At 41.8% G+C, this 21,088-nt stretch overlaps 2 protein-coding genes across 3 annotated transcripts; both read left to right on the top strand.

Annotated features, from left to right (window-relative positions):
• The first annotated feature begins 1,413 nt into the window (after positions 1-1,413).
• On the top strand, positions 1,414-13,279 carry letm2 (leucine zipper-EF-hand containing transmembrane protein 2). Of its 2 annotated transcripts, none has more exons than XR_010095307.1 (11): positions 1,414-1,663; positions 2,111-2,179; positions 4,770-5,319; positions 6,966-7,109; positions 8,051-8,188; positions 8,302-8,505; positions 8,945-9,064; positions 9,610-9,729; positions 10,052-10,113; positions 10,488-10,556; positions 11,896-13,279. XR_010095307.1 is itself a non-coding variant. In XM_063490093.1 (11 exons), the coding sequence occupies exons 2-11, from the start codon at positions 2,133-2,135 to the stop codon at positions 11,950-11,952; spliced, it is 1,548 nt and encodes a 515-aa protein (XP_063346163.1). In that variant the 5' UTR covers positions 1,414-1,663; positions 2,111-2,132; the 3' UTR covers positions 11,953-13,279. The 2 variants fall into 2 exon arrangements, 1 of the variants encoding a protein (XP_063346163.1); XM_063490093.1 differs by having other exon boundaries at positions 10,052-10,150.
• A 2,637-nt stretch (positions 13,280-15,916) lies between these two features.
• Positions 15,917-17,155, top strand: LOC134638314 (uncharacterized). Its single transcript, XM_063488822.1, has one exon. The coding sequence runs from the start codon at positions 15,917-15,919 to the stop codon at positions 17,153-17,155; it is 1,239 nt and encodes a 412-aa protein (XP_063344892.1).
• The last annotated feature ends 3,933 nt before the right edge of the window (positions 17,156-21,088 follow it).

Genomic DNA, 21,088 nt, shown 5'->3' with positions numbered 1-21,088 from the left:
ATATGTGATTTAAAACATCATCAATATGTAGCGAAGAGGTCAGGAGAGCGGTACAACAGTGAGTGTAAAACACATGCGCTCTATAAAACAGAAAAGTACGGTCTCATTTTGGTCCACCATGTAATTCCATCTAGAAAGCATCTGATTAGCAGTGGCTTTATTTTAGCATGAATCAAATACAAAAGTATTACTTTTTATTATTTTGTTGTACATATACAATGGAATTGTTGATGCTCCATCCAACTACTGTGCAAGAAATATAAATAGCCCAATGGATAACAAGCACACACTTTAGTAAAACACACAAAAAAAGGCAAACAGTCGAACAGTCTGACATAAATATCAAGGAATACTGATCAATACTTGACACTGTGGCAACAAGGTGTCTCTGAGCGACCAGTGTAAGCGAAAGAAATGACCGCTGCAACTAAAAGTTGTTTCAGAGTAATCATGTGAGTCGGCCTGTGCATGACTCCATCATGCATTAGTTAACTTTAAAGCTTGAGGGACAGCTTGTTTGGTGGCTTACTGCAGGTTTAAACACTAACATACCAATGAAGGAGAATCAATCCAGAGTTGATTTGATGTGAGAGGGCAAATTGCTATCAGTTGACAAACAAAAGTCGAGTTTTTCTGAATTAACAAGACCTTAAAATTGCAACAAAAAAACTCACTTTCTGGCTCACTTTCCTAGTTTAGTTTTGTTTTATGTCTAAAAGATGGGATGTATTGATGTATTTGTCTAATGAAGATACATTTTAAATATATCCTCTTATATCCTGAAGACATGTCAGTTCAACTAATCCTGGAGATGTTGGATGCTTGACTCTTTTCCACCTTTGGTCCTTCTTCTCCTTCCTGCTTCATTGCTACACCTGCCTCTTTCTCATTCACACGCATATATTCTTTCTTGCGTCTACTGACTTTCATTCCTCTTCTCTCCAGAGAAGACCTCCACCTATCCAGGCTCTCTTGCACCTACTCTCAGTACAGGTTACACTGTTGTCTGCAAACATTTTAGTCTACAGAGACATCACAAGAAGGGGCCCAGGGCAGATCCCTGATGTAATCCCAGCCCCACCTTGAATTCATCTGCCACTCTTACTGCGCACCTCACCACTGTCTTGCAGATTAGTTACACTGATTGCAACACATTCAATATGAAATCGTTTGACAGTATCAGTATGAAAGTAAAGATTGTTTCATTTCATTGATTTATATGTGCTTTTTTAAATGTCATCTAGCATCCATAAATCATAAAAACTGAAAATGAATAAATAGTCGAAGGTTAACACCCTCTTTCACTGAGCAGAAGCTTTTTTTTCCGCCCACACAGTGAGCCATCTCTGCTAGCATAGACGATCTTTGGCGCTTCTCACACAGCCTTTACGCATGTCCGGTGTGACCTTTCAGTGCAGCTGCCTGTGACGGCTGCACAAACACACAAACACTGTCAGTAAAGAAGCTCAAGTCTGTCGCGTCTGAGGGCGCCTTCGACGGAGAAACCCACCGTAAATGGGTTTATCATTACACCGGCCGTTACTTTCGTCGTTCCCTTCTACATCGATTGAGTGCCGTGGATGGATATTATTGTCGTCCTACCGAGAAACCTTACAACGCCCTGTCCGCTACGGCAGCCATAGCTCGGTCATCGACGCTGGAGGTTGGTGGGCTGCCATTTGGTTAGCACCGGCCGGCTAAGCTAACGCAGCTAACCGACTATGTTAGCCGGTTAGCTCACTTTAGCTAAGCGGCTAGCCTAGCGTAGGGCTGTGTATCTCTGGCGGAAATTTACCCTGGGAATTTACCCCTCCTGGTTTTGGTATCAAGTTACGTCCTTTTATTACTGGCTTTAAAAAGAGGCGGAGTAAGGTTTGGGTTCATTTCTTAAGGTCTTCTGTTAGGTTAGATTATTTTTTTAGGGAAACTGGTAGAGTTAAGTCTGTGGTACCTCTCAGATGAGTAGTCACGTTAAAACTGTTGTTACATAATATCGGGCTCATTTGATGTCCCGTCGTCTTAATGTTAGTTTTAGCACTACAGTAGTTTTCTGTCTCACTTCTGTTCCCATAAGAGTGAACTCTAACCTCGCTGTTTCTCCGTTTAACAGAGTACTGTAATCTGCCCCTACAATGGCAGTCTTTAGTCACCAGGTGCTCCTCGCAGTTACAAGATCAAGGTAAGTCCTTTTTTGGTACCTAACATTTTTATTTTTACTTCTGCTCGAATACCTTTGCTTATTGTGTGTAAGCTGGAGCAAACTGTGTGTCAGGGCGTGTTGTTGGGCTCTGCTACACGTAAACAAAAGAGCACGAGCCAGTGCTGGACAAGGATCGATGCTGATACCGAGTTAAAACAACACATTTAAGCCTGGATAATATTTACACTTGCTTGAGAAAACGCTCAAATTAATCAAATTAACTTATAAGGGAGCAAACTCAGAAACCTGAGGACAAACTTTAAAAACTACAGGAGGAAAAAGAAGTATGAGGAAAACAAAAGCGAAAAGTAAGGGAAAGAAACCCCACAACAGAAAAAAATTACTTAAGGGCCAAAAATACACAAGGACGCACATATTTATAAGGAAACACATTTTTTTATATAGTGAAGGAAATATATGTTTCACTTTTTAAGGTTTAGTGGAAAAGTAAAGAACACAAACATTGTTGAGACACCAACAGGACCATCATTAAAGCAGACAGAAAACTCTAAACTCAGGCTAATCCAAAGTAGTTGTCTTCTGGTCTGAATGTGTAGCTACTGTGCAAAACACAACAAAAATGCATATGTGCTGTTTCAGTGTAAACGTCAGTGTCACCAAAATAACTTCACGTGTCACTGATAGTCAGTATCAGCGCTCTGCTGCAGTCTGCTGTGTTGCAGGAGAGTGTAGTCATACAGTTATATAGTTATACAGCGACTGCTGTATAACTATATAACCCATTCTTGATCCAAGAACAGAAAGGGCAGGTCAGTTTGTTTGTAAACCTTTTGTGCGTCCTGCAGGTAAACAGTGTGCATTTAAAAAAATAAATATAAGAAGATGGGTTGCCACTGTTTCATGTGCGTACATGGGGGGGGGGGGGGGGGGGGGAATAACATCCTCTTCTAATATTAGCGTCAGATGAACTTTTTCCATAATTCTGAGAACTGTTGGAAGAATAAACTGATTTCGTGTCTGGACTGCAAGAACTCTGAATAAGTTTAAGTCTTAGACGAGAGTTTTAAGGGTCCTTAGATAAGTATGCAGTTGGTTACAGTTCCCATTGTTAACTCAGAAGCACTTGAAGGTGTGTAGTCATCAGGACAGCTTCTCAGAGGGTGTTTACCCTCAGGCAGTGTTAGGTCCCACAGTGCCAAATGTATATTTAGTAGCAGGCACTGTTTGAGGGAGAGTGTCCTGGGGGCAAACTGTGACCTCATGTTTGCTCCCCAAACTGTGAAGAGTCCATTCTTAAACTGCATTAATATGTATTTGCTAGCAGAGGCTCCTTGTGGAGGTATAGGGAGGTAAACTGTGACCTCAAACAGTGCTTGACACTTACACAAAAGCCTACAGAAGTGAGAAAAGGCCTCTGCATTCATGTGTGTATAGTAGCAATGATGGTGTTTGGAGGAGCAAGTGGTGTTTCATTACAGAGGTTCATTGTAATGCCAGGGACTGCAGGAAGATTCAGTATCCCTCTGAAAGCGTTACTAAAACAATAAGTAATTTTCAGAAACAGATGAAGGTTTCCTAGAAGGAGCTGAACGAGTGATGTGGTGATTCATCCAAATATTTTTAGAGTGAATGTGAACGCAGACATGTGTACAATCCTGCGAGCTGGAAGTAGTTTCTGTTCGGCTGTTATTATTATGGGCGTAATTGCTGTTTAATGACAGCTTTACAGCTGATAAACGATATGTCGTATAAAAGGTAAAGTTTGAGATCACTTCCCCTCGTCCCCCTTAGTATACAGAATTGGTTAATAGACTCTTTTTAAAAAAAAAAAAAAAAAATCTTAAACATTAGCTCTTTTCAAGTTTTCACCAGGGTACTTTGTTGTATGTTGTGACTTCACTATCCTGCTAGTTCAAACCAGACATACTAGATTTAGGATAATTAATAATAGAGAGTCTGTCTGACATGGGAGCTGAATGACGTCAGAGGTTTCCACAAAATTAGCTTGACCTTACTGGTTAACGACAGTCCCACTTTCAAAATAAGAGTCCAGTCTAAGAGCAGTAAAAATGGGTCATTTTGTGGGGGGTGTTTGCACAAATTCCTTATTTTTCAGAAATATTTTTTTTTCTGGTTTTTATGAGTAAAAGTTCCACTCAGAAAACATCTACATTTAATTCATCACCCACTAACTTAACAAACATCATTTAAATGTCACAGTGGAGCTTTTAGAGGTTTTAAAGCTTCACAGACAGATGATTTTAGATCTAAACTTTATCTCCTGTGTGGTAGTGCAGTCAGTGTCCACACCACAGTGCAAATAAAATGAGCCTCTTATTGAAATTTGAAACATTCACATATTGTAAAGCTATCCGGTCGGCCCGGTTGGACAATTTGAGTCCACTTCTTGATTGCTGCCTGTATATTTGACTCCCTGCTCTGATTTAAATCCAGAGTTCATTTACAGTAATCTGAACCAGAAGCTATTCTGTGTTTGTATTCAGTAACATAATGTTGTGTTATTGATGGTCTCATCCATCACTAAAACACACATTTAAGGAGAGTATTGTCTTTCTAAGCAGTTTATTTGTTTTTTCTCTGCCAACAGGGGATCATATTTGTTATCCAAGAGGCACAGCTGCTCCTCCCTGTCTTCCAAAGCCTATCTCCACGTAGTCCCTCCTTGCCACGTCTCGCCTTCGTTCCCACTCAGGTCCTCCCGCTATGGTCACCATCACTGTTTCCGTGGCCACCCCCTTGGTCGTAGCCACAGCTCTGTCCTCCTCACTCGCTCCCTACACAGCTCAGGTGTTTGGCTCCAGGACATAAAGCAGGAGGACACTAAGACTTCACCACTACCACCACCTGCTGCTGCTGCTCACGATGCTTCTTCAGGAGATAAAAAGGACTCTCCAGCTGCTGCGCCTCAGTCCCAACCTCCATCAGCTGCCCCTCCAGCACCAACAGCCGCCGCAGCCACCGTCGCTCCGGTTAAGGACAAGGCACTCGTGAAGAAGTCTCTGTATCAGAGGTTCGTGGATGAGTTGAAGCATTATTACAACGGCTTCCGGTTACTCGGCATCGACACCAAGATTGCTGGCAGGATGGTGTGGAGGCTGCTGCATGGACAAGTGCTCACACGCAGGGAGAGGAGAAGGGTAAGGGAGCTTAAATGTTGGATTAGTCGGACTAATTTTAGTCTTTGGGGTTTTCAGGATTGTAGCATTAGTTTAGTTTTTGTTTTTTTTGAAAATGCTTACGTTTAGTTTCCATCTCACAGCTTTGAAGCCATCTTTCCACAGCTCTGTCCTGCATAATTTGCAGGCTGTTGTGTTTATCCTGCTGTGATGTAGTAGTAGACTGCAGTCTGGGTGCAGCAGCAATTTGTCTGGTTTCTACTCATTTTCAAACACTCAGCTTGAGAGTCATCCAATCCCCTTCCACCACCACCCTTTCTGTCCTGTTATTGAGATTCATTTTACACCCAGCTCACTGGCGTTGTGTCAGAAGGAGCTGAGGACGATAGATGTGAGGTTTTACCGTCTTTGTTCAGTGACTCTGATAATCCCGAATGACGTTAAATATAATCTGTGGTACGAAATCCTGCCGTTAAATATGTCCCGCTCTGACTGCCTGACCTGCTGTGTGTTAAGGATTGACTGTTTAAACACTAATCCCCAGTGTAGTTGGTGTTTTGGAATTCAGAGAAATATCACGGTCTGTATTTTATCAAGAACCTGTACACGCCTATTTACTCCTAAAGCTGAAGCCATTTAGTGTGCTACAGCTATGAGGCTGGATAAGTTTATATATATTTTTCTTTTAATGGTTGTTTTCACCTAACAGCAGCTCTACAGAGGTGTTATACGCCTGCAGAATGTCTAAATATATAAACAACTCGTGTTATTTCACAGCTTGTCATGTTATTATACCTCTAATGACCAAACTATTTTAGCAACCAAGAAGGTTCAGTTGTGATCACATATATTATACAGGAATCTATCGATCTATGTATCTCTCTCTCTCTCTCTAAACTCTATGATAATGGAAATAGCCAGTTTGACTGACAAGCTGTTGGCTGTTTATGTCCTCACAGTGCCAGCAAGTCTACATCAATATTTGACAGAAACTGTCAGTTGGTTTACTTTTCCTGATGAAATGTGTAGCGCTTCAGGTACAGTTATTGTAGGTGAAGCTGGGAAACAGCCATGGTCACACATGTCCTCCATCTTGAACTGCAGCTGGCAGTCCTTATTCTTCGTGGCATAGCAACTCGTGAACTAGTTCTGCTGCATCACCAGCCACAGTTGAGCATGGAAGAGAAAGTAATTGACTAGATAGGACCCATAAATTTGCAGCTTATCACAGATGCATGGGCTACGTCCACACGTATGCAGGTATTTTGTTAAACTTCTGTGCATCTTGGCATGCATTTTAAAATTCATTTTCTGTGTTTACACAGAAACGATGTCAAAGGTGTGTACCTTTATCTCCTTTTACTTTTGATTTCAGACTGTGTGCTGTATTATCATTTGTGGGCTTTTGATTGGCCAGCATTTCTTCACTGTTATGGTTAAAGTGTACCTCTGGACGTACCCTCAGTCGCTGTCAGACAAATATCATATTGGTGCATCCCTGACAGTTAAACTGTAAACTTTGATCTGTGCTTTTATAGGACCGCTCGTCCATGGCTGCCCCTCTTCTACCTCTGCTGTGGAAGGACCCACAGTCAGCAGCACCACAGCATAAATACTGGCCCGTTCCCACGTTGTCTTACACCCTGCACTGTTTCTGTTTGTTGCAGCTGATGAGGACCTGTGCTGACCTCTTCCGTCTGGTGCCCTTCATGGTGTTTATCATCGTCCCCTTCATGGAGTTCCTTCTTCCCGTCTTCCTCAAACTGTTCCCAGAGATGTTGCCCTCCACCTTTGAGACTGAGTCCAAAAAGGCATGTACACACACATACCCATACACACACTCTGCTGCCTGAGTGAACTTATAATAGGGTTCATTGGGATTATATAACCTCTCAGACGGGACTCCAGCAGGCTGCTGACTTGATCTAATCTTGATTGTTTACTCTGAGACACGTGTCTGGCATTTATAAGCACAATGTAAACTCTAAGTTAGTGTTTTGTTTTGTTTTTTAACATGTTGTCAGTAGACAACCTTTGAACTTTTTATGCGTTAAGTAGGTGCATCTGTCAACTATTCCTATGACCTGTTCTGATATCGGTCTGTTTCTTAAACTGCATCATCATTTCTGATGTGTTAAACGCCGTCTTCCGTCACGCACTGAAAGTTTCTGTTGTGTGCGCCCTGTTATCTCTGATCCTGCGTGGTTGTTCTGGAGCACAGCTGAATAATTCAGAGATATGTTGTCATGCTGCTGGGCAGCTTGGAGGTGTCTGCTCTCTGAAACTTAAAGTTAACAATAATAACGATTAAAGAAAAGAGTAAAACAGCGTTAAAAGCAATGTCAGGGAAAGTCCAAGCCAAATGTAAACTCAACTTACTGTGATATACATTTTATTATTTGTAGTAAGCAAAATGCTGTCAATGGGAAAATGTGGGCTTCCTTTTTATTGAGCTGTAAAAGCTTCTTATCCTAAACAATCTTCCTGATAGCTATACTGAAGCATAAATTAGTTTCCCATAAAAAGCTCTATGGTTTCCGTATAATATATATAATAGGTGTTAAATGCAGCTAAACATAATCAATCCGAGACTGTGTTTTGTTTTGTTTTTCCCCCCTTCTCAGATAATCTTGTCGTGTCACTCTGATCTCTTCCCCAAAATGTTTTCCTCTCTAAACTTTAAGGACATAGTTTCTTTAGCCTCTCTTTGCTTGTTGCATTGCATTTTTAAACAATTGTCGTCATCCTGCAGGAGGAGAAGCAGAAGAAAGGTCTGGCTGCGAAGCTGGAGCTGGCTAAGTTTCTGCAGGAGACGATCGCTGAGATGGCTCGAAGGAATAAAGCAAAGTCGGACGATGAGGCGCAGCGCTTCTCCAAATATGTTCAGGAGGTGAATGACAGCAAACTCGTTGCTCTAACGTTGTTACTGATCCGCTGTCACATGTTTGAGGGCTGACTGAAGAAGCTTTTCTATAGTAATGCGTCCGTAACTTTCCATTTCAGGTTCGGGGCACAGGAGAGCAACCCCAAACGAAGGACATTGTCCGCTTCTCCAAGCTGTTTGAGGACGAGCTGACGCTGGAGCACCTGGAGCGCCCCCAGCTGGTGGCTCTGTGCAAACTGTTGGAGCTGCAGCCTATTGGCACCAACAACTTGCTGCGCTTTCAGCTGATGATGAAACTCAGAGCCATCAAGTCGGATGATGAGGTGAGACTGAGCACCGGCACCCGAAAGCTCGTTACCACAAGTTTACAGCTGTGACTAGGAGAGATACACAAAGGCTGTAAAACTAAACAACCATTAATCATCTCAGGTGACATCACAGGCTGGGATTAATCATCTGCCAGTTATGATCAGATTATCCTTTTCTCTTCTTTCCTGCTTTACTTAGTCTCTGATGTTACTGCACATAAAAATAGTGCATCTTTAACAAGAAGTAAATCTGTAATAAATGTCTCTGACTTGACTTGTTTGAGATCAGTTTTACTACAATGTTTCCTTTTAAGGTGGAAAGTTCTGAAACACCAAATATATCCTCTTTTTACTGTGTTGCATAGGTACACAGCTGCTAGACATAAGTTGATCAAGCTAAAGAGTAACTTTTCTCATGCTTCAGTTTTTCACTTCCTCTTTCATCCCTTCACAGATGATTGCGGCCGAGGGTGTGGCGGCCATGAGTGTGTCAGAGTTGCAGGCAGCGTGCCGCATTCGTGGGATGAGATCTCTCGGTCTTACTACAGATCAGCTTCGTGAGCAGATGCAGCAGGTGAGCAGCCGGTTTTTACCGTGTTTTCTTTAAGCGTTCAGTTGGGAGTCGACCACAGACAACGCTGTTTGAGGTCAGCTGGAACAGAATGGTTCAGATTTGCTCTTGAAGACAAGTTTATCTTAGAGAAAAATGAGGAGTACTGTAGGACATGATGGCAAGTTATTGGTCCAGTTATTGGATCTGCTTTTCAGCCTGTTGAGACTAATATTAGCAGGTTTGCCAACTTTGCAAAATAAATGATTACAAATACAGGCATCCAAGAATATAAATGCACTCAATGGGTTTTAATTGGAAAAATAATAAAGGAAAATGAGGAAATAACAGAATAAATTAAATAAAGTTATTGGCGTTTGCAATAACACTGATCTAAATTAATGAGACAATCTCACCACCGATTTTTCCATCCAGTTCTTCAAGTCAGGATCAGGTCGACATCTGATCCAAGTATCAGAGCTATTTAGAAAAAAACCCTTTTAATCAAAAGCAAACCTTTTATACCTTTCCAGTAATCTCTTTTTAATAAATGTTTTTCTCTCATCTAGTGGCTGGACCTGCACCTGAATGAGAACGTTCCTCCATCGCTGCTGCTGCTCTCCAGAGCCATGTACCTGACAGACCTCAAACCCAAACCCCACGTCATCCCGCCTGTTCCTAAGATCGAGGTTCGTCCTTTGCAGACAATTTAAAATCCTACAACTTAATTCACTGACCTATCAGTCCAGGCCAGAGAAAGCTGCACAATGCTTAACACTCCAGCTGTTTAAAAGAAAACAGGATCGTCTTTGCTCATCATGATGGAAATAAAAACTGTTTTAAATACAGCCAAAAGAACAGAGTAGAAAGTAAAAAGCTGGAAATATAAAAACAGGTTTTTAATGTGAAATGGAGCACATCTGAGAAAGAGAACGATAATCAAATTAAACCAGAGCAGTTTATGATTTTAGACGTGTTCTTCTCACCTTATATTTGTTGGTTGGTCTGCAGAAGGTTGCTGTTCCTCCAGAGGAAAACCCAGGAGCAAATACAGTCCCAGTCAGCAGCGACAGGTTGGCAGACCCTGCACTCATCATCAAAGACAGACCGGTCAGTGCACGCCTAACAAAACCAAACACTGAACCACAGCAACACACATGAGCACGAGATCAGATGAACTGTATTTATGACACAGGAAATTGGGCCAAAGCTGCAGGTCTGCAGAGATTTCCTCCTCCAAAACTTTATTTTCATGCTGGAGGAACTCTGCTGCCCATTCTCAGGCATACTTGAGTGCATGGATATTTTCTAAGATATAAGGGACAAAATAAATTACTAATCTTCATTTATACCTCCCAACACAGGACATAAAGCCAGTCAGTTGTATCCATTATTATTATCTAATGATATATTTATCATATTTTTCTTCTCCTCTATCGATTTTTAGGCAGAGGAAGTGAGAGACAAAGCTCCAGCCGTGTCAGACAAACCTCTGACTCCTGCTGAAGTCCTTCAGGTGAGTGTCCACAGAAACCTGAATGGTTTCCAGTAATTTCTTCCCACTTTGGTCTCATTCATCTGTCACACTGACCTGAACATGTGATGACGTGCTGTTATGGTGGAAAGAGCTGAAATACACTGGAGACGGAGAGTAGAGCCTGATAAATCTGTTAGGTCATCACTGAAAGCAGAATAAAACATAGACACAGAACAATAAATTAATCCGTGAGTGTTAAAAATATCTGAAAACGACCTGTGACTGTCACACAGTCACATTTATCTTTTAAAGTCAGTCCTCCCAAGATGCGTAAACACATTTTAAGATTCCTTGTAGGGATTTTTTTTCATCTTATTTTTAGCATCTTTCAAACGAGTCTAATTTCAAATGTTCATGACTGCCATGAGTCCTGGTCGTTTGATTTCTCCTTTGTTTATTTATGTTTTAAAGACGTGAAATCATTTTTATCCTGCCTTGATGCCTAATGATGCCTTTGCAAACTCTGGGCCTAACTGAGCGCTTTCAGAGCTGATTAGTGGTGAAATATTCACTCCTGGCTGCTGATTCGAGGTGTTCTTTAAGGTCCAGAGAGATTGTACTGTGCTGCAGTTTGTGCAAGGTGTGAGTGATGTCAGGTGATGAGCTTTTTCTCTCACCTTTCAGTTGTGCAGAGCACCGTTTGCTCACCCTACTCCCCAGAGTGAGACGGCCAACAGGGAGGTTTACTGTAACATCCTGAGGCAGTCTAAAAATAGCATGAGTGTGGGAAACCATAAGAACATACCTAAGCGGAGATGGGATTTGTGCCTTAAGTTTTTTATTTTAAAGTTTTGACATTTTAGACACTGAAGTTAAAGGGATGCACTGTTATTTGGGTTTATTATTATTATTATTTTTTTTTTTGTGCAGATGTTTTAAAAATATTTTTTCCACATTTGGAAGATCACACAAATCATGGGATCCAAAACAAATACACAAAGATGCAGACATCTTTTTACCTCTTTTCTGCAAACACCTGCCGCTCTTTATGGATTGTTAATATATTCGCGGCTAGTGTGTAAAAGGCCAAGTCAAGCCACAGGTCTAGGTGTATGGGCTTCTTTATCTACCCACAGCTCATGGCCGTAAATTGAAGTCTTCAGAATTACATATTCTTCAATGTGTTTGCCATGTTTTCTCAGTGTCTGGGCACCATGCTGCAACTCGTTTGACCCAGGCAACAACGTCACTGTGTCCACTGTATTTCTTGGGTCACTGCAGACTTATTAACAGCGTTAAGAAGAAATTTGTTTTGTGTCTTGATACATGTTCAGTAGGAGATGATAATGTTTAAACACCCTTCCAATCTTTTCCACAGGCCAAAGCGGCAATAGAAGGAACCCAGAAGAGCAAGATCAGTGCAAACGGCGTGTGAAGATGAGCAGGAGAGCCTGGAGCGAGGGGAGGAATGGACGGGGCTAAAACCCCTTATTCTATTTTTGAACCAGCATCTCACCCAGGAGTCCTGCCCGCTCCTCATCTTCCTCGCTGCAGGTTCGGCGGCTTCACCTCAGCAGCCTCGTCCCTCAGCTTTGCGCACCCCGATCTCTGACTCTCTCCCAACGTGCTACCGCCCTGGCAGTCAGCTGGTGGCTGCTGATTCTGTGACCTGAAGTCATTTCCTGGTGAACTGTTTGTGATGACGATGGTTTCTCCTTTTGTACATTTGTAAATATGCTCATTTTTGTTTTTGTGTTCTGTAACTGAAGCAGCAGCAGCTTTGTACAGTTTGTTATGCGCATACCAGGTTTTATTTGCAGGCGTTTTTAACTCCTGTGCCGGCTGAGAGAGAAGTCAACCCTTTTCTTTTTTTTCTTTTTTTCCCCACAGTAGCTGCCCCACCTTCGTTAAAGTCAGCTGTAGGCACCAGAAAGATGTAACCTACATCAAATATAAAAGGTATTAAAATGTCAGAGATTGAGTTGATCTGATGGTGAAACAGCGGGTTTAGACTGGGGGAGTGTGATGACGACGTGCTGCTGTTAAGTGAAGAGGGGTTCGTCATTAAGTGCGAGCTCACTGGTACAGCCGCTGAAAGGACGAGCTATTTCAAGTGTATTATGTTTTAACACTATGATGCTAAAGAGTCTTTAAACGGAAAATGCTTGATGTCCGCTCACGTGGAGAAGCTGTAAGCCTGAAGCCACACATGAGATGATTATTTTTTGGTATCGTGGCTGATTTGCCCAAATGTCTAACATCGTTATGCCCCCATATTTACTGTCATCAAAGCTGGAAGGTTTCTCCAGTTTTGTGTGTGATGCTTCAAACTCCCTGTAAACATTTAATGGAGAAGCAGCTTGCGTGGTGTTTTATTTCTTTTTTCTTTTTACCCCACTCGTTGCTGTTTATCCGTAGGCACCTCCTGGAAGTGGATGCCATAACTGAAAGGACATTTTAACTCCAATTATTGCTGGTAAAGACTTGTTTCACTGGTTTTACATATGTGCCTAAGGTTAGAGGGTGATTGTTTGTCATCAGAATATATTATTTTGGTTTTTCAGTCACCTCTGTGTTTGAAGCGCCCAGTTGCACCTTTTTCTCTATAGAAGAATGTCTCCTGTTTGCCCCCTTTCCCGTTTGATCCAAATGATTCCTCGACTTATAATCACCAGTGTTGTTACTGATGGGAAAAGCAGACACCTTTTCAATCAGCTCTACATCCTGCGCTGAAGGAGATCAATAAAAAGACTCAAAACTTCCTTTGTCTCTCTTTTGTGCTTCAGTTTTTAATGGATGTGAAATGTTTTTGCAACACTGTGTCATCAGTAACGGATCAGTGATTTCTAAAGAAGCCTGTAGTCACACCTCACTCTGGGGTCAGAGGTCATGATAGGTGTACTGCAATGTCAGTTCAGCATATCCAGGCTTTCTTTGTGTTCGCAGGTTTGACAAACTCAGAACCCAGTTAGAGATAAAGGGTATCAACTTTCTCTTTTTCTCTGCCCACTTCAGAGCCGTTACAGTCATTAGAGTCTCATTAATTCATAGCTTTTAATGCTTTCAGTGTGTTGTGAATGAGTGCTAGCTAGTTACTCGAGCTCTTAACTCGAAACTTTAGTTACTCGAAACTTTAAACTTGATTCATTCAAACATTAAAGGTTACTCCATATTCAGGATTTTGTCCTGTAACCTAATCAAGGAGACATTAAATCACTTTAGTTTGTGTGTCTGATCAAAGTAAAGTTCTACTGATTTAATATTCTTGCTGATAAATGGCCTGTAAATAGACTTGGTTGCAAATTAGGATCAAACATAAAACCACTTACAGATGTGTACAGGTGTAGTCAGAAGTTGACATACACTCATCATGGGAGCAGCTGCCCACATGGAGGAGCCAAATACCTCCTGAAGAAGAATTTTATGGTCATACAAGATCAGAGTATTGAGGGGGTTTTTTTTTATCACAATGAGAAGAGGTATGTTTGGAGGAGTAAAGTTGAGGCTTTCAATATTTATATAATTTCCTGAAGCCTGTCATGAGAGACAATGAACCTGCTGAGACATTTGACAGTTTCATGAAGTTCTGCATGAATAATCGAACAGATCTTGTGCCTGTTAGCAATGGAAGACCTGACGCTAAAGTGAACTACACACGGTGACAAGAACAGATCAGATGAAGCTCAGGAAGTGCAGAGAGCTTAATGCAATTGATGTCGAACAGCTCTTAAAGAAAAAGCTGGAGCTTAAAATCAGAAGTAGAGACTATAGAGGTGTCGGCCAAGGGTTTTGTCTATAGTCACCCGCATTACATTGATGCTGCTGGGCAGCAACATCCAAACAGAGCTGCTCTGAGGCCTTCATCATATGGAGAAACACAGAAAAGGAAAAAGAAGAGAGTGCAACAGCAGCATGGTGTATCAGTCATTTGGCCCTTCATCTAAAAAAAGTTTTTGGATTTTTTAATATGGACTTCTGTGAAAATGAGTTTAGATCAGCCATTCCCAAACTTAAGAATGTCACAAACCAAGAGACACTACTCTTCTCCCCCCGCAACACCCTCACGGTCCACCAGGGGGCAGCATCCCACACTTCTAACCCCTGGTTTAGAAATTTGCAGATCTCGTAGTCAAAGGAAATCTAGATTTATGGTTTTGAGAAACATCCCGATGACTTTTCAGTAAATTATGATAAAAAAAAAAATCTAAAACCTTTCATCTAATGCCAACATCTGTGGATGGATGACACCAGTGTGAGCTGCTCTACACCTGCGCTGTGAAGGAGATCAAAGACATTTTTAAAAGAGTCAGAAAAGTTGTTGTCTTTAGTTTGAGCTTGAGTCAAAGGTTTAAATGAATGTGTTTTTCTCTGGGTCGAGATTGACAATGAATGACAGAGTGAGTGTGTGAATGTCTGTGGTGTATTTTGGGAGATGGTGACGGGAAGGGGGTTGAATTTTTTGTCGCCATGGGGACAGGAGGGGCTGACATTTGAAGTTTATCTCATACACAAGCAGTGCTGCCGTGGACTCGCTGGAAGCACAGGTCAGTGTGTGTTTGCGTGCTTTGGGGTGAATTTGTCTTAACCTAAATGTTTTACACGCTATGGTGCCCTCCCGCCTCTTCTCAAAGAGCAAACAGAGCCAACGTGTTCATGATTACATGCTTGACCTGGTGAGAGACTTTACGTGGACATCAGGTGGTAGATAAGTTTTGTGCACTTCTTGGTTTTCCTTTTGGTGGCGGGGAGCGATTCAAGAAAGAGTTTTGCGTTTTAAAAACAGCTATAAATATGGCTGGCTGCTGAAAGACTGCTCTATTTTAAGCTCGCCAGCTTTAACGGACCTACAGCTTCGTGTTGATAACAGTGGGGCAAGAATGTGTCGTGCAAAAGCATATGACGGTTGTAATTGATGCAATGCACTGATACAGTTACATGCATTTCAAAGATTATTCAGAGGTTTTTCCAACTTCACAGTTAGGGTCATGCATTTAAAATATTTTAAGGTTTCAGTGAGTTAAATGTTTTTCATTTATATTAAATAATCATAAGACAGCACTGCACAAGTACGGATCATTGCTGTTAAAAGCAGAGCTGTGTCTATCACTCAACTCTATGGGGGTTTTAGTCAAAAAATAGACTGCACACAAAGAAAAGGAGGAGGACTCCAGGTGTGAAAAATGAAGCCTCGTAGAAGTGCCTTAAACCTGCAGTTTTTAATGGCCTGCAGAGGATAAATTATAATGTTACTCTTGTCTTCCTGTTTGCTTTCTTCTCTGACTTCTCTCTGCAGTGGTACAAAGATGAAGCCAACACTTATAGCCATCTTGTGTCTACTTCTTCTCGTCATTCACATTAAACCTTCACTGGCTTCCAAAAGAGGAAAGTTTCCTCAGATAATGAATGCTTTTAAGAAGCCTTCAAAAACAAAACCTAATCTGGACAGTAAGTCTAAGACCCAACAGTCCACACAGTTCAACCAAGGAGGGTACCCCCAACAGCCAAGTAGACCAGGAGGATACCCCAACACAGGAGGCTACCCTCAACAACCAAGCAGACCAGGAGGATACCCTTACCAAGGAGGTAACCCCAACCAAGGAGGTTACCCTCAACAACCAGGCAGACCAGGAGGATACCCTTACCAAAGTGGGTACCCTAATCAAAGATTCTACCCAGGGTACCCAGGACATCAAGCTGGTGCTTACCCAGCACCGGGCTACCCATACAGGGGCAGTTATGGCAGTTACGGGGGTTATCCAGGTGGATACATAAACCACAACCCAAACAACAAAATCCTGAGTCCTCACTATGCCAGCAGCTTTGGGTATGGGGGTTATGGTGCTGGTGGCGGCTCTCCCTTCTCAAACTATGCAAAGGCACAGGGCTTTGTTCCCTCTGATAAATCCAAAGGTTTTGGTCGCAGAGCAGCAATGGCGGCAGCTGGAGGCGCTCTGACAGGAATGGCCCTGGGCTACGGGTTAGGACGGTTCCCCCGTCCTCACTTTCACTTCCACAGCCCCCAGGAGGAGTATTACTACAACTACTACATGTACAGGAAGTATGGTATTAGATCTACTGATACAAATGACTTCAGCAGAGATTACGAATACATACAAGTTGACGTAACATTTGATAGTTTCATAAAGTCCTGCATGAATAGAGCAGATCTTCTCCCTGTAAAGAATCGAAAACCAAACCTCAAACCAGCTGTGACTACATCTAAACCCCCCACAGCTGCTACTGTGAACTCCACCACAGCATCAATTACTGCTGCTCTTGGCACTGCCAGCAGCGCCACAAGTAACAGCACCGCAACGAAAAACTCCTCAACCGATTCCCCTTCAACTCCTCACCCTCCGAATAAGTATGTAGACAATCCTGCACCTGCAGCTTCACAGCTTCTCCAAACTGATGATGATGACACAGTGAGCATTGTGGAGATTGGTTACCCAGCACTGATCACACAGGTTAAGCTCAAGAGGTGCATCGAACTTTACATCGTCAATGCTGAAAGAAACTTGAAGAAAAAGACCAAACTTGAAAGCAGCAGTGGGGCGCAAAGACTGCAGACAGACTTGCGAGGGCTTTTCTCTGTCATCACCAGCATTACAGTGATACTGCAAACACAGCTGCACTAAAGCCTTCTTTACACAGAGAAACTTGTGTGATGTGTCGCTCATTTGGTTTTTTTATCTGACCAAATGAGTGTGCGATGAAACACTCACTACCCATATGCAACACTTTCACAGCCCACCAGGGGGCAGCATAGCAGACTTTTATAATCACTGGTTTTTGTAGATATTTGCAGACACCAGAAGAATTGTAATCAAACTCTAGATGTTTGATTTTGAGAAACATCTCAGTGGGTTTGGAGTAAATTATAATAAACAAATGTAAAAGTTTTCATCTTATGATTCATTTTGGGTCATAAATTGTGCATGAATGACATCAGCCTGAGCTGAACTAGCTGAGTAGAGTATGCTTTAACTAAGATTGTGAATAAGTTAAAGTTTGTAAGCATGTCAGCATGCTAGAAGCAGGATGAATCTGAAAACACTAGTGTGAGCTGCAGATGGACTCTCATTGTATTTACTGAAGAAACCTGATTGGTATCAGCCCTAAAGATGATCCATTCTGATCTATTACATATATGATGGAGTCAAATATATTTAAAGTCAAAAATTTTCCAAAGCCATGCAATGGCCAGATTGGAGTCTTTACTGGGCTAATTCTGGCCAAGGGGCCTTATGTTTGACACCCCTGCAATAAACAGTAACCTCGTGTGATTGAGGTTGCACCTTTTTCTCTGTAGTTTCCTCTCCTCTTCTGTTTGATTCAAATGAATCCACAGCCTTTTTGATGAATTTTTACTTCAGGTCAGCTGGGATAAGTGATCGATGGAGAGAATTTTGACTGCAGTCACAGAAATGCTACACAGGAGGAAACAGGCTGCACTGGACCACAAGAGCAAAACATAAGAAAATAATTTGTATTTTATTTGACACGTTATAGGACAGATTTACTGAAGGAAATTATTCACAATTGCAGAATGAGCTACTAAAAATGCACTGTAATTTCTATACAAAGACACACTTCAGTAAAAGCAATGTGATATAGTGGCTCAAAAATCCAATGTGAGCTCAGGTTTCCCACAAGTGCTTCTCTTTGAAAACAGCTTTCCAGTTACCATGTTACTGTGCCATGTGCATGTAGAGTGCACCGCTTTTTAGTTTGAATAGCACACTGCAACATTGAGGGATTAATCTAACACACTAAAGATTTTCTTTTTTACAGATTGAGCAGAGAGAAGTTGCTCGCTGTGTGCGCACTGCTGACAAAAGGATTTCAGTTAATTTCTGCTCTGTTTCATGAAACAGTGTTGCAGTGCTAAGTTTTAGCACCGCGATATCAGCTTTGAGTCATCCATGTAAAGTGCAGATTACGCACTCGTTTTGATAACATCTCCGCTCGTAAATCCAGGAGATGTTTAACATCAGAAGACACTTTCAACTCCTACAGATGTTAGTCTGACCCCAAATGTTCCTTCTTCTTAAAAAAGCCAGCTTTCGTAATGAAGGGATATTTGGCGAATTGAGGGGAATTTAAAACTGCTGGAGTAAACGTAAATTCATTAAAATTATAATTCATGCCGGCAGTAATGACACCCGATTATGTCAATCGGAGGTCACTAAAATCAATATTGAATTCCCCTGCCCAATCAGACCAGGAGTGTCATGTTTAGCCGGATGATCTCTTTATTGCTGTCTGTCTGAGTGGTGTCCAAAAAACGACGTGGGCTTCATAGATAATTGGGAAACTTTCTGGAGGAAACCTGGTCTTGTTAGGAGAGACGGCATCCATCCCACTTTGAATGGAGCAGCTCTCATTTCTAGAAATCTGGCCAACGTATTAACCCCACAAAATGTGACCAGGAAGCAGAGTTGCAGTCTTACACGCCTCTCTGCAGCTTCTCTCCTCCTGTTATCCCCCCCAAACCCCATCCCCTGACTGTGTCAGCTCCCAAACAGACAAAAAACAAACTAAAAACCAGCAAAAACCGACTTAAATATAAAAAAATCACAAAGAAAGAACAATACAGTATCCACATCTCAACCAAAGAGTAAAACAGTGAAATGAGGATTATTAAACATTAGGTCTCTTTCTTCCAAGTCTCTGTTAGTACATGACTTAATAATTGATCAACAAATCGATTTAGTCTGCCTTACAGAAACCTGGTTGCAGCAGGATGATAATGTTAGCTTAAATGAAACAACAGCCCTGAGTCATTCTAACTATCAGAAACCTGAAGCACAGGCTGGAGGGGCGGCATGGCAGCAATTTTCCACACCAGCCTTGGTCTCAAACAAAGACCAAGACACCCCCCCCCCCCCCCCCCCCCCCCTGAAAGGAGACACTCCCTGTTTTTGCCACACAAACATGATTCCTCCAGTGACCAGCTGAGAGCTTTTTAACCGCAAGTGGTGAAAGTAAACACTTTTCTCCATCATATCAGTACGCCTCTTTTTACAGTCTACATTACAAATAGACACAAGAGATTGTCAGGACACAGATAAGCAAAGATAACTGTTCATATACAAAATAATTTACATATCAAACATTTCTTTAGGTTAAGTGGAAATTGGAACGTGGAACTTTTTTAAAATGCCATAAAGACAGTTTTTTAATTAGAGTAAACAGAAAAGAAACTGAACAATGTCGGAGCCCTGGTGATGGAGCGCAATTTATTTAATTACGATAGTACATTTATAGTGTACTCAAACTTTAAATATTTTATTTATATTTTGTTGTTTTTTTTTTTACTTCTGCTTTCTTTAAGTACAGTACTGTGCAAAGGTCTTGAGTCATCCCTCATTTCCACCCAGACAAGGTGTGATGGTCTGGGCAGTCTGTGGGGGGGGTAGGGGTTGTTTTGCTCTCTCTCAGGTGGAGTGCTGGGTCGGCTGTTCTTGTTGGGTCTTGTTTTTCCTGGTCACCAGCACTCATCCATGTTTCTCACTTCCGCATTACTGAGTAGTACTTAAAGACTGGCCTGTGCCTCCATTTTCTGTCAGATTGTTGTCTCCTCAATGGTCTTACTTGGCTCCTTCATGCTTTGTGGCCTGTTTAAACCCTGTTTCCTCTCTTGTCTGTTTCCAGTGTCTCCTCTGGTGAAAGGATGGCCTACGTTTCCGCACTGCCATTCCTGCGTTGTTGTAGACTTTCCTGAGGTCAAGTGCACCGCCACTCAAACCCGTTACCACAACCTGGCTTCCTGCTACCAAAGGAGTACTCTCCATGGGTTTCTCCCAGTTTCCTCTGGCTAGCCACTGATCCCTCTGCAGTCTGTCGATAAGCGAGCAGGCTTTCAACTCCATTTCCTTCAGAACTTAAAATTAATTATAGAACAATCACCTTTGGCAGAATCTAAATCTCTTCCTCTCGAATAGAGCTTCCCTGCCATGCTCCTGTAGTCAGAAACTCTTACCTGCTGCCATTTTTTCTGTTACCTCCCAAGTGTAAACACATCTTTTAAAACTGCAGCGTGTTTCTGGGTCCAGCTGTTTCAGTCCACTCATTTGGTAATTACGACACATGCAGCCAGACCTTTTCACTCATTTTCAATCCAGTCCTTATACCTGACCATTTTCAGAGAAATGTTTTTGTTTGTAAAGCCAGTTATCACTGCTCTATGAATGATTCAAGCATAAAAAGGCACCCGAGTGCATACTTTCACAAACAACAACGAACCAGTTTTAATGTTATATTTGGGCACTTTGTTCCTTTTTGACAGGTATAATAGAATAACTGCACTAACAAGCTGCTCCCAAAGAGCTATTAGCTGCAAAATAGCGTTTTCTTAAAAAAAATGAAAAAATTAGGAAACTGGACAAGCAGAAGGGAGTTTTTCCGTCCCACTGTCGCCAAGTGCTTACACTTGGGTCATCTGATTGCTGGGATTTTCTCTGCATTATTGTAGGGCCTCTATCATACAGTATTAAGGTCACTGTTGTTGTGATTTGGTGCTATATGAATAAAGTTGAATTGAAAATGGAATCATTTATTCTTTCAGT

This window comes from Pelmatolapia mariae, linkage group LG12 (assembly GCF_036321145.2).
Source record: "Pelmatolapia mariae isolate MD_Pm_ZW linkage group LG12, Pm_UMD_F_2, whole genome shotgun sequence".
NCBI classification, from domain to species: domain Eukaryota; kingdom Metazoa; phylum Chordata; class Actinopteri; order Cichliformes; family Cichlidae; genus Pelmatolapia; species Pelmatolapia mariae.
Note: the sequence above shows the minus strand (reverse complement) of the source record. Positions and strands in the feature narration are given on the sequence as shown.

What these genes read in the sequence shown, in the direction of transcription:
- LOC134638314 (XM_063488822.1), top strand. Translation starts at nt 15,917, where the DNA reads ATGAATGCTTTTAAGAAGCCTTCAAAAACAAAACCTAATCTGGACAGT.
- letm2 (XM_063490093.1), top strand. Translation starts at nt 2,133, where the DNA reads ATGGCAGTCTTTAGTCACCAGGTGCTCCTCGCAGTTACAAGATCAAG. An exon ending in TTCGTGAGCAGATGCAGCAG is followed by an intron (nt 9,065 to 9,609) that starts GTGAGCAGCCGG and finishes TCTCTCATCTAG; the next exon opens with TGGCTGGACCTGCACCTGAA. An exon ending in TCATCATCAAAGACAGACCG is followed by an intron (nt 10,151 to 10,487) that starts GTCAGTGCACGC and finishes ATCGATTTTTAG; the next exon opens with GCAGAGGAAGTGAGAGACAA.